General features: G+C 45.6%; 1 protein-coding gene across 1 annotated transcript in view; it reads right to left on the bottom strand.

Annotated features, from left to right (window-relative positions):
* Positions 1-13,892, bottom strand: part of POU2AF2 (POU class 2 homeobox associating factor 2) — a 56,961-nt gene that overhangs the window by 22,802 nt on the left and 20,267 nt on the right. The window contains exon 6 of the mRNA XM_056541716.1: positions 12,850-12,959. Within this exon, the coding sequence (XP_056397691.1) occupies positions 12,850-12,959 (110 nt within the window). The remainder of the gene's footprint in view (positions 1-12,849; positions 12,960-13,892) is intronic.

Genomic DNA, 13,892 nt, shown 5'->3' with positions numbered 1-13,892 from the left:
CACCTTGGAGGCGATCAAAGAGTTCAGAGATGAGGGGTAAGGGGTAGCGGTTCTTAACCGTGATTTTATTAAGACCGCGGTAGTCAATGCAAGGACGTAGGGAGCCATCTTTTTTGGACACAAAGAAAAATCCGGCTCCGGCAGGAGAGGAGGATTTACGGATAAAGCCCTTTTTTAGATTCTCCTGGACGTATTCGGACATGGCAAGAGTCTCTGGGGCAGAGAGAGGATAAATTCTGCCCCGGGGTGGAGTAGTGCCCGGGAGGAGGTCGATAGGGCAATCATAAGGCCTGTGAGGAGGTAGAGTCTCAGCTTGTTTTTTGCAGAAAACATCCGCGAAGTCCATATAGGCCTTAGGGAGACCGGTTACTGGAGGAACCACAGAGTTACGGCAAGGGTTACTGGGAACCGGTTTTAGACAGTTCTTGGAACAAGAGGACCCCCAACTCTTGATCTCCCCAGTGGACCAATCCAGGGTAGGGGAATGAAGTTGAAGCCAGGGAAGTCCAAGGAGAATTTCCGAGGTGCAATTGGGGAGGACCAAAAGTTCAATCCTCTCATGATGAGATCCGATGCTCATAAGAAGGGGCTCCGTGCGGAAACGTATGGTACAGTCCAATCTTTCATTATTTACACAATTGATGTAGAGGGGTCTGGCGAGACTGGTCACCGGGATGTTGAACCTGTTGACGAGAGAGGCCAAAATAAAATTTCCTGCAGATCCAGAGTCCAAGAAGGCCACTGTAGAGAAGGAGAAGGCAGAGGCAGACATCCGCACAGGCACAGTAAGACGTGGAGAAGCAGAGTAGACATCAAGGACTGTCTCACCTTTGTGCGGAGTCAGCGTACGTCTTTCCAGGCGGGGAGGACGGATAGGACAATCTCTCAGGAAGTGTTCGGTACTAGCACAGTACAGGCAGAGGTTCTCCATACGGCGTCGTGTCCTCTCTTGAGGTGTCAGGCGAGACCGGTCGACCTGCATAGCCTCCACGGCGGGAGGCACAGGAACAGATTGCAGGGGACCAGAGGAGAGAGGAGCCGAGGAGAAGAAACGCCTCGTGCGAACAGAGTCCATATCTTGGCGGAGTTCCTGACGCCTTTCGGAAAAACGCATGTCAATGCGAGTGGCTAGGTGAATAAGTTCATGTAGATTAGCAGGAATTTCTCGTGCGGCCAGAACATCTTTAATGTTGCTGGATAGGCCTTTTTTGAAGGTCGCGCAGAGGGCCTCATTATTCCAGGACAATTCTGAAGCAAGAGTACGGAATTGTACGGCATACTCGCCAACGGAAGAATTACCCTGGACCAGGTTCAACAGGGCAGTCTCAGCAGAAGAGGCTCGGGCAGGTTCCTCAAAGACACTTCGGATTTCCGAGAAGAAGGAGTGTACAGAGGCAGTGACGGGGTCATTGCGGTCCCAGAGCGGTGTGGCCCATGACAGGGCTTTTCCGGACAGAAGGCTGACTACGAAAGCCACCTTAGACCTTTCAGTGGGAAACAGGTCCGACATCATCTCCAGATGCAGGGAACATTGGGAAAGAAAGCCACGGCAAAACTTAGAGTCCCCATCAAATTTATCCGGCAAGGATAAGCGTATCCCAGGAGCGGCCACTCGCTGCGGAGGAGGTGCAGGAGCTGGCGGAGGAGATGACTGCTGAAGCTGTGGTAGTAACTGTTGTAGCATAACGGTCAGTTGAGACAGCTGTTGGCCTTGTTGCCTCTGTTGTGACTGCTGGGCGACCACCGTGGTGAGGTCAGCGACAACTGGCAGAGGAACTTCAGCGGGATCCATGGCCGGATCTACTGTCACGATGCCGGCTGGCAGGTAGTGGATCCTCTGTGCCAGAGAGGGATTGGCGTGGACCGTGCTAGTGGACCGGTTCTAAGCCACTACTGGTTTTCACCAGAGCCCGCCGCAAAGCGGGATGGTCTTGCTGCGGCGGTAGTGACCAGGTCGTATCCACTAGCAACGGCTCACCTCTCTGGCTGCTGAAGATAGGCGCGGTACAAGGGAGTAGGCAAAAGCAAGGTCGGACGTAGCAGAAGGTCGGGGCAGGCAGCAAGGATCGTAGTCAGGGGCAACGGCAGAAGGTCTGGAAACACAGGCAAGGAACACACAAGGAACGCTTTCACTGGCACTAAGGCAACAAGATCCGGCAAGGGAGTGCAGGGGAAGTGAGGTGATATAGGGAAGTGCACAGGTGAACACACTAATTGGAACCACTGCGCCAATCAGCGGCGCAGTGGCCCTTTAAATCGCAGAGACCCGGCGCGCGCGCGCCCTAGGGAGCGGGGCCGCGCGCGCCGGGACAGAACAGACGGAGAGCGAGTCAGGTAGGGGAGCCGGGGTGCGCATCGCGAGCGGGCGCTACCCGCATCGCGAATCGCATCCCGGCTGGCAGCGGAATCGCAGCGCCCCGGGTCAGAGGACGTGACCGGAGCGCTGCCGCGGGGAGAGTGAAGCGAGCGCTCCGGGGAGGAGCGGGGACCCGGAGCGCTCGGCGTAACAACGTGGAGGACGGATAGGGCAATCCACCAAGAAATGCTCGGTACTGGCACAGTAAAGACAGAGATTTTCTTCCCTACGGCGATTCCTCTCTTCCTGGGTCAGGCGAGACCGATCCACTTGCATGGCCTCCTCGGCGGGAGGCCCAGGCGTAGACTGCAAAGGATGCTGTGGGAGAGGTGCCCAGAGATCTAAGTCTTTTTCCTGGCGGAGCTCTTGGTGTCGCTCAGAAAAACGCATGTCAATGCGGGTAGCCAAATGGATGAGTTCTTGGAGGTTGGCAGGAATCTCTTGTGCGGCCAGCACATCCTTGATGCGACTGGATAGGCCTTTTTTAAAGGTCGCGCAGAGAGCCTCGTTATTCCATGATAACTCGGAAGCAAGAGTACGAAATTGGATGGCGTACTCGCCCACTGAAGAATTACCCTGGACCAGGTTCAACAGGGCAGTCTCGGCAGAAGAAGCTCGGGCTGGCTCCTCGAAGACACTCCGGACTTCAGCGAAGAAGGCCTGGACTGAGGCTGTGGCAGGATCATTGCGGTCCCAGAGCGGTGTGGCCCAAGACAAGGCCTTTACTGAAAGAAGGCTTACTAGAAACGCCACCTTAGACCGTTCTGTAGGAAACAAGTCCGACAACATCTCCATATGCAGGGAACACTGAGACAAAAATCCACGGCAGAGTTTAGAGTCACCATCAAATTTGTCCGGCAGGGACAAGCGGAGGCTAGGAGCGGCCACTCGCTGCGGAGGAGGTGCAGGAGCTGGCGGAGGAGATGGTTGCTGCTGTAGCAGAGGCAGAAGTTGCTGTAACATGGCGGTCAACTGCGACAGCTGCTGTCCTTGTTGGGCAATCTGCTGCGATTGCTGAGCGACCACCGTGGGAAGGTCAGCGAGACTTGGCAGCGGCACCTCAGCGGGATCCATGGCCGGATCTACGGTCACGATTCGGCTTGCGGGTTGTGGATCCGCTGTGTCAGCGAGGGATTGGCGTGGACCGTGCTAGTGGACCGGTTCTAAGAGGCTACTGGTTTTCACCAGAGCCCGCCGCAAAGCAGGATGGTCTTGCTGCGGCAGTAGCAACCAGGTCGTATCCACTAGCAACGGCTCAACCTCGCTGACTGCTGAGAAGGCGTGGGACAGAAGGACTAAGGCAGAGGCAAGGTCAGACGTAGCAGAAGGTCGGGGGCAGGCGGCAAGGTTCGTAGTCAGGATGGATAGCAGAAGTTCAGGTACACAGGCTTTGGACACACTAAACGCTTTCACTGGCACAAGGCAACAAGATCCGGCAAGGGAGTGCAAGGGAGGAGATCAGATATAGCCAGGGAGCAGATGGAAGCCAATTAAGCTAATTGGGCCAGGCACCAATCATTGGTGCACTGGCCCTTTAAGTCTCAGAGAGCTGGCGCGCGCGCGCCCTAGAGAGCGGAGCCGCGCGCGCCAGCACAAGACAGCAGGGGACCGGGACGGGTAAGTGACCTTGGATGCGATTCGCGAGCGGGCGCGTCCCGCTGTGCGAATCGCATCCCCGACGGCCATGACAGTGCAGCGATCCCGGTCAGCGGGACTGACCGGGGCGCTGCAGGGAGAAAGACGCCGTGAGCGCTCCGGGGAGGAGCGGGGACCTGGAGCGCTAGGCGTAACAATAGCCCATTGACTTGTATAGTGCTGGCTTTGGAAAAAAGCTCCTTCAGAAGAAACTTTAACCCTTTGCTGGATGAAATCTGGCATATTTTTCCAGTCCTGTACAATCCTTTTGAAGTTTTCGTCTAGGGAAAACTGAAAATTGTAGGGGCTTGTTCATCTCACAAAATGATAGCATACATCTAGGGAATACCATCACTACAATCGGTGGGGGTCTGTCCTATGGAACTCCCAAGATTGTATGAATTAAAGGGGTACTCCACTGCCCCAGCATCCAGAACATTTTGTTCCGAATGCTGGGTGCGGGCTGCGGGGTAGTGACGTCATGACCATGTCCCACACATGCCACGCCCCCACAATCCAAGTCTATGGGGGGGCCTGGCAGCTGCCATGCTCCCCCATAGAATTGCATTGAGGGGGTGGGGGTGATGCCACAAGGGCGTGGCTGTGACATCATGACCGAGCATTAAGAACAAAATGTTCCAGATGCTGGGGCAGTGGAGTACCCCTTTAAGCTGATTCAGCATTAATAAAGTGAAGGGTATGCCACTGGCTCCTTGAAACTTGGGCTCTGAGCATTAGACATGTGCAATAAGTTTCCTAACAAATTTTTGTGCGAATATATACTTATTTAGACATTCAAATCCATCCAAAACTAGGAACAAAAATGATTTATATATCTGTACAAATACAATAATCCAACTAGACAACATGAATAAGAAGAAAGAAAATACGAAAATCGGAATGATGCAGAACAAATTACCTAGATAGGTAGGTGCAGAACTAGTTAACAAAAATGGTGTGATTTGAATATTTTTGTTGTATGTCTGGCGAACGTGATGAAAACACATTCGGATTTATTGGATTCGTTTTTCATATGTCATGTGTATCCTCTTAAGCCATCAACTTCTGTTGAGTCAGATTGCAGACAGAGAAGGTTGTTTTTTCATTTTTCATAACCTGTGCAGAGGAAAAGTGAAGCAGTTGCCCATAGCAATCAGATTGCTTCTTTTATTTTTCAGATGCCTTTTTTTTTTTTAATTGGATGCTTTTCTTCTACATAGGTTTTGGTAAATCTTTCCCCATTGTGTGAAATGTATCTTTAGCCAAGCAATCAGGTTATCCCTTTTATGTTTAAATAAAGAAAAACTAAAAGAAAAATTTGTAACATTACACACGTAAAAACCAAAGTAACATTACAGAACACAGTTATGAATGCCATCTCGGTCTGAAACAATAATTTAACTCCAAAATAACGAAAAGTTAAGAATACCAAATGAGGCTGAAAACGAAACAAATCAGACTGTGCCTGTATTTTACTAAAAAAAAATTGGATTAATTGACATCCACATTTTGGTGATTTGTTTTGTACACTGCTTTTGTACACTGAGCAGCCAAACTTTCACTTACTATACTTGCCAGTTGCTGTACACCTTGCCCAGTCACTCAGTATACTATACAAGAGCATGATGGACACTTGACTTTGACAGTCCCTGCCCTTTACATACTTTAAAGCGCAACTGTAATGACATTTTGGTGCAATAACCTGCACATAGCCTTTGTACTGTGTGCAGGTGGTGGGTATAGCAATGTTTTTACCTGAAATTTGGCAGCTTTCATGACTATTCAAAGCCACTGACGGTCGGATAGGCGTGGCGCGAGGTACGCGATGCCCCGCCGCCGCCATGCCCACCACCATGCCTACCCCCTATGTCCGCGCTGGGACCTCTGTGTGATTGACACACAGGTCCCAGCGCATGCGCCCTTCAGCTAATCTAACCTGCGCACTGCTGTGTGTCATCCAGCAAGCGCTCGCTGTCTTCCTCCTCAGTGCGCCTGCGCAGTGCTAGGTGCAGAGAACGCTCTTCCTCTCTGCACCTAGTATCGAGAACTAACCTGATTGTGTGCTGCTCTGCGCACGTGCACTGAGGAGGAATACGGCGGTGGGAGCGAAAGCTTGCTGGATGACACACAGCAGCGTGCAGGTTAGATTAGCTGAGGTCCCAGCGCGGACATACGGGGTAGGCGTGGTGGTGGACGTGGCAGCGGTGGGGCATCGCGTACCTCGCGCCACGCCTATCCGACCGTCAGTGGCTTTGAATAAAATCCTTTTTTGCAGTCATGAAAGCCGCCAAATTTCAGGTAAAAACATTGTTATACCCACCACCTGCACACAGTACAAAGGCTATGTGCAGGTTATTGCACCAAAATGTCATGACAGTTGCGCTTTAAGTGGAGAATTGCAGGTAATCTGAACCATTACCTGAATCTGAAGCAAGTCTGACAGTCAAGTTTGCCTACTCAGACCTCTCAGGAGATTTGCTTGTCTCCAGTTAAAAGATAATTATTAAATTCTGTATTGCTCTTTATGGAAAACGTGTGGCTGCCTACATACCTGTTAACCTTATCATCACTGTTACGGCTGCTATTGTTAGGTTAAGGCTCTTTTCATACATGTACTACCTAGGAGGCTCAGTCAACAGTTCAGTCACTTTTGAAGGTAGGAATATCTTGTCTATAGCATTCAAAACAACAGGAAGCTTTTCTGAAGCCTGCAGAACTCAATTTTATGTAATTGGGGTAAACTGATTCTTCTTAGTTATCCTAGGTTATTCAAGATTTTTAAAATAGAGGTAATTTCTTTCAAAAACACTGTTGTCATCTTGCCAAGGAAACCTATTTTACTATTCTCATTTATTCTCATCTCCTCTTTATCCAACAACCCTAAACAGTCCTTCGACACCTTTAATTCCTTCCTTGGGTGCAGCCACCACTGCAGACATCACTGACCTGACAACCTATTTCAAAGCTAAAATTGATAACATCTGTTCTGTAATTATTTTCCAGCCCCCGAGTAGCTTAGATACCATCCCCCTCGCACTTCCTTGTCATGACTCTAAGCTTTTAAACCAGTATCCAGGCTACTCTCTTTTTCCCACCTGCAATAGTGATCCTATTTCCTCACACCTCCTCGAGTCTCTGCCCCCTATCATGCCTCTTTTTAAATTGTACAGTAGTGTTGTTGGAACAATTTACCACCCTGAACTGAGTTTAGACTAAAATCTTCTTCTTGCCAGATCAGTGTTAGGGTGCTCACCCTACCTCCGCTCCCCTACTTGCATGTCAGAAGAAAGCAACATCTCAGCTCATAGTTATGTGTAGCCAGTCCCTTCCCTGCTGGGCCCTGGATATTTAACTGCAGACTTTTCAGTCTGCCTCTACCCTTGCATGATCTTTGACCTCCAAATGTGTATAAATTTTTTATGACCCTGATTCCGTTTATATATCTTGGTCTTGCCTACATCCACTTTGGTCCCTGATTCTGATTCTGCAATCCTGACTTTGGCTACTCCTGGGTACCCCTTTGGTCTCCTGGCTGTGTTTTACCAAGTCCCTGGATTCTGCTATTGTTTGTTATTATTACATGTCTTTTTATTATTTTAATAAAAGTGTTACTTGTACTGCACTAGTTTGTCCATTTGGTTACCTGAGGTAACTGAACACAGAATCCTATAATCCAAGTACAAGATTAGAGGGAGTTTTTGCAAGAAGCTTGTACTCCACCAAGATTGCTACCTGTTAATTGTATATTGGTAATGTACATAACTCACAAGAAAAACCTGACATACATTTTCTATATATTAGGCAATAAAAACATCAGTTAGAATGTAAGTGATTTCTGTTAGTTACATCCTATTCGCTCTATGGCAGAATCCCTTTAAATCACCTTCATGGCTTCACTTACGTACAATATCACTCATTGCAGTCCTGTAACCATCAAATACTTTCGCTGATTCACTTCACTGATACAAGGTTTATAAACCTGTCATTGTGATTTGTTCATTGAAGTGCTTCCATCATGAATCCAGCTTTAAAAAGGAACTTTTCCCTTTCTACTAGTATTGTATCCAAACGAAATCCATTGACTTTGTAAGGAGAGGATTAGGATCACAAAAGAGGTATGTAGGTGAGTGCTTACTACCAGGTATCATAAACAAACGCGAAGGTCTGATTTACATAAAGCTGCTCTGTGTTCTTACCATGCAGTGTAACAAATGGCAATAGAATAAGTCTAAACCTGCCCTCCTTCAATAAGGGACTGACACTATTGTGCTGGTATGTTTGAGATACGGCTCCATTTCACAATAGTGCACATCATGAATTGGCCTCTGTGGTAGGAGGAGGGCAATAATAAGTTAACATTTCTTACTGTGGATCTATTATTTCTTATGATTTTCAAAACCTTTGAATGACTAACCGTGAAGTGGGGCAAATGTTTCGGAAGAAGAAAATTTACTAATCTTAAATACTTTCCTAAATGTATATTACACAAGTATGATTAAAGATTCTTTACCTCAGTTATGTATGAAAAACCTTCTGTTGGGCTGGCTGAGTTCTAACTTTTGCATCAAATTTAGATTTGTAAATCTACAGCATGCTGTGAAATCCTACTTGCTTTTTCCCCATTCACATACAGTATATACTCCTTAGCAATGGAATTGCAATACCAAGAAAGTTGTGCAAATTGAGGAGGTAGCAGGTGTCGCTAAAATCTGCAAAAGATCAAATTTGCAAGCACCTAACTCCAATTTGAGGCATGTGGAAGGGGCTTTGATGGTAGAAAAGCCAGAAAGAAAGCAAATTATTTTAGCCATATGAAACCCTAGAAATCTGATCGTCAGTACAGTATGATTGTGTGATGCCTCTTGATAGTCGACATGCCAGTTATTGCCATACTCAGAGGAACAGAATCCATGAACTGAGAGACCTTGGTTTATCACACGGGCACACAAGGCAAACTTCTGCATGGACAGCCCATTCTGTACTGTGAGTGAAATTGGAAACCATATACCAAGCCTAGGGCTTTAAACAGTCTCTAAACAAACCATCAGAGTGCACTCGAATGACAATGGGGTACACGCCAGACATCCAGCTTAAGGTGTTCCATTGACCTCACACCACTACTCTCAATGGTTATCATGGTGAAGAGCAATGAAGGCTGGAAAGGAGGTCTATCCTCTTCAGCCCTGAGTCCAACTTTTGTCCTGGATGCTATGGCAGCCAGAGATTGTTCTTGAGACCCAATAAGCAATGCTATGAAGAGGCCCTAATGAGGAAACATCACATCGGTCCTACTCCTGAGATTATGATGTGGAGTGGCATAATGTATGGCAGCTGGACCCCTCTAGTGTTCATTTTAGGTACACTAATAGCTCGCCAATAAATTGATTTGGTCCTGGTACCTGTGGTACAGCCATTTCCTCAAAGTGCCCCAGGAGTGTTTTCAGCACGATGATGCCAGGCCTCATGTCACTCGTACTCCTGTAAGCAGCCGGAGTGTGTAACATGCTACCATGGCCTTCAGCAACTATGGACTTGTCTCTCATCAAGCACATCCGAAACTTCTTTGGCCAGCAATTGCAAATGGAGCTGACAGCAGCAGATCTTGATGATATGTATGCCCAAGTGCATTCAATGTAACAGAACATTCTGCAGACACCCATTATTGGCTACATTGATAGCATGCCAAGTAAGTGCATGTATTTCTGAGTGTGGTTCTTATACTTGATATTGAATAAATTAGGAGGATTGTACGATTATGTTTCCATTTTTTTCTTGCATATCATTTACATATCTATCGATCTTGTGATTTTGATAGCATGGTGATTCATTCTTGTTTTTCTTTAGTATTACTTAAATTTGTCGTCATGTGATTAAAACAGATTGCACTGTAATTTGGTATGGATTTTCTGTTTAGTATCTGAAATAATTCTACTGTGGATTACACCATGATTCTAAAAAGAAGTCCACTGTAAAATCCACTAATGATAAATAATATGGTACACACAAGCATATTTTTGATGCAGATTTACTGCTGCAGATTTTGCTGCCCATCGACTTTGATAGGCAACAAATTCGCCTCAAGCTAATCTGAAGCAGAAAATATGCATTACTTAAGGGTACGTTCACAAGGGCAGATTACCTGAGGAATTTTCGAAGCATATTAGCTGCGGAAAATCCACTGCGGATTTTACTACCATTGACTTCCATGGGTCCGAAGTAAAATCAGCAAATCTGCCTCTATTGCAGATTTTCTGCAGACCTACTTGAAGTCAATGGTAGCAAAATCTGCAGCAGATTTTCCGCAGTGAATTTGCTGTGTAAATTCTGCAGGTAATCTGCCCATTTGAACATACCCTAAGGTTGTTTACATGCCTTGTCATTGACTCTATGTGGGGTATTTATCAAAACCTGTGTAATGGAAAAGTTGCCCAGTTGCCCATAGCAACCAATCAGATAGCTTATTTTTTTTCCGGAGCTCTCTTTAAAAATAAAAAAAAGTCAAGCTGATTGGTTGCTATTGTCAACTATTCAACATTTCCTCTGCACAGGTTTTGCTAAATCTCCCCCTATATGTGTTACGTTTTGCTCTCCAGCCGCACACACTGGCCGTGAGCGCATGGTCCCATTACCTGCTGCTGCCGGCGGGGCTGGGATTCGTATCGAAGGACACATCCACATGCAAATCCCAGCCCGTCACTCACCTGGTGCTTATCCTGCCCCCATCTCTGCCTCTCTGCTCCTATGCACGTGTCCTCGTGCCCTAGGGCGCGCGCGCCTGAGCTTTCAGATTTAAAAGGCCAGTGCGCCCATTAGTGTAGTAACACCAGTGGCTCATTGATTAATTCCTCCACCTCCCACACTTCTCTGCCGGATCTTTGTTGTCTGAGAGAAAGCGTTCCTGAGAGTTGCCTTGCCGTGTATCATACCCTTTGCTACGTGACCTTGCTCCTTTGCCGCCTGCCTATTGACCACTTACTACGTTCCTGACTACGCTACTGTGCAGCTAGCTCTGACCTTCTGTTATCCTGACCATGAGTTGCATTATCCCACCTGTGCCTCGAATCTCCTCAGCCGCCTGTGTGGTTGAATCATGCCAGGGGTAGCGACCTGGGTGCTGCCTGCCGCAGCAAGTCCATCCCGCTTTGCGGCGGGCTTTAGTAAAAACCAGCGGCACCTTAGACTCCGCTCCCTGGTACACCCCGAGTCATCTACCACACAGGTCCAGCAGATCCACGATAATCGGTGTTCCAGTCTACTGAAACATGAGTGTTACAATATGCCTTTCTTTTTCTGTACCAAGATTATCACCCTGAAAAATTACTTAAAGAGGTACTCTGGTGGCAAAAAAAAATTCATGTAAACTGACTCCAGAAAGTTATACAGATTTGTAAATTACTTTTATTAAAAAATCTTAATCCTTCCAGTACTTTTCAGCTGCTGTATGCACCACAGAAAATTGTGTAGTTCTTTCCAGTCTGACCACAGTGCTCTCTGCTGACACCTCTGTTTGTGTCATGAACTGTCTAGAGCAGGAGCAAATCCCTATAGCAAACCTCTCCTGCTTCCTCTGGAGCATAAAGCAGCTGATACATACTGGAATGGTTAATATTTTTTAATAGAAGGGATTTACAAATCTGTTTAACTTCCTGGAACCAGTTGATTTAAAAAAAAAAAAAAAAATTATAATAATAATTTCAATTGAGTACCCATTTAACCACTACAATATCTATGTTCTATCTATAGACTGAGAAAAGTACAATGAATATTATTGACTATTGAGGTAAGAATTGCTATCTTTCTTGGTCTTTTACCCAGCATGCAATCCCAATTATAAATAAGTGGGGCAAGGTGATAGTTTTCTACATCATTTTTATATGTCTACTGTTTTATTACAATGGGTCTAGACAAAAGCTCTAGCATTCAATATCTTCCTGGTCAATTCAGATTGGTGATTCATCACACAATGTCACTAGAGATGAGCGAACTTACAGTAAATTCGATTCGTCACGAACTTCTCGGCTCGGCGGTTGCTGACTTTTCCTGCATAAATTAGTTCAGCTTACCGGTGCTCCAGTGGGCTGGAAAAGGTGGATACAGTCCTAGGAGACTCTTTCCTAGGACTGTATCCACCTTTTCCAGCCCACTGGAGCACCGGAAAGCTGAACTCATTTATGCAGGAAAAGTCAGCAACCGCCGAGCCGAGAAGTTCGTGACGAATCGAATTTACTGTAAGTTCGCTCATCTCTAAATGTCACTGTTATCCTATTCTCCCCACTGCATGATCCCTTTTAGCCCATAATAACCATGTCTTCTTCAGCTTAAGTGCTATTGTTGGTTTTCATTTTGCTTTTTTATATATGTAAGTCCCATTTCACTCAGCTAATTTCTTACTGCTTTGTCACAAGTATTGATTTCTGTTTTGCTGATTACTTTTGTTGTTTATTTTACATTTTCAAGACATATTTCCTGGAGGTTTCTATCTTTACTTTTTGATGGCTTTCTTTGTCTACCTGTATGTGATCTTTTTTTATAACCTTTCCATCTTGTTTATTCTTATCTAATGCAACCACTGAACAACCGAAATTTTACACACAGCTTACTGGGAACAACCAGCATCTTTTGCCAAACCCTGTGCTGACTTTAAACCTTTAATGAGTTTTATAATTATTTCCATTAATACAAATGAAAACTCTCTTGTTAGGGCCATATTTTATTAGTACTGTATAAGTTTTATTATATTATAATATATTATTAGTATAAGAATTATTATAAGTCCCACAGCATAGTATGCCTCAATGTTGAGCTATTCAACATTGATGTATATCACACATCAATGCCTCTAAGAACATGATACTCACATGTAACCTTGATCCATTTGTCTGCCTGGACCTCTTCTCTGCTAGGAGATCCTTTACGGTATGCTTCACTCGGACACCTTGATAGACTCGCTTATTGAAGTCAGTTGGAACTAAAAAAAAAAAAAAAAAAAAGCACACCATAAGGAGCTGTAACTAAGTTGAAAAAAATTGCAATGCAAACAAGATAAATGTTTCCTGAAGCCAGGGTTAGACAGGACATTTTTGTCACCATGTTTAAGGTGACCAATACTTGACATGGGTACTCATAATGGATTGGTTGTATTTCTGTCCATCTCATTCTCTTGTCTCCTCTGTGATAACCAATAACATAGGTGTCTAATGATCTCTCTTGTCACAATAAGAATAGCAGACCCATCTACCAAACAAAAACTTATTTAGAGTGGATTTAGGGCAGATAGCTGTCAACCAAACAATTGCTCAACCAACAGGTATGTCAGGATCATGATCGAGGTTGGACTATTGAGACAGCAATGGTGGCAATTTTTAGACAGAGAAACAAATGCAACAACCACCAACCATGCCACCTTATACTATATATCCTACAGACTATTATTTCATTTATATAAAAAGGCTGTAAGGGGTCTCAGAAAAGACAGTGGGGGAGATTTATCAAAGGATTTAGACTGGTTTTTCTTGTCTAAATTTGTCGCACAGAAAGTCGCAGTCTAAATCTGTGCGACTTTTCTGCGACTTTTGCTCTAGAGGATTTTTAGAACATGATGCATGCAAGTCTATTTTAGACTGAAATGCATTGAAAAATGCATTGGTGCTGAATTTATCAAGTGCGCATAGGCTGAAAGTATGCCGAAATGTCAGACCATGTTGGAGCAGGTTTAAATATAGACTAAAGCATAGATCATGAAGTCTGTGCACAGAATTTATCAAGAGCTGTGCGCCATTTGATAAATTCGGTGCACAATAAACCAGACTAACCCTCTGTAGTTTGGTCTATATTGATGCGGGACATAGACAACTTTGATAAATCTCCCCCAGTGTAACTAAAATGGACTAGACAGGATATT

Source organism: Hyla sarda, chromosome 10 (genome assembly GCF_029499605.1).
Source record: "Hyla sarda isolate aHylSar1 chromosome 10, aHylSar1.hap1, whole genome shotgun sequence".
NCBI lineage: Eukaryota > Metazoa > Chordata > Amphibia > Anura > Hylidae > Hyla > Hyla sarda.
Note: the sequence above shows the minus strand (reverse complement) of the source record. Positions and strands in the feature narration are given on the sequence as shown.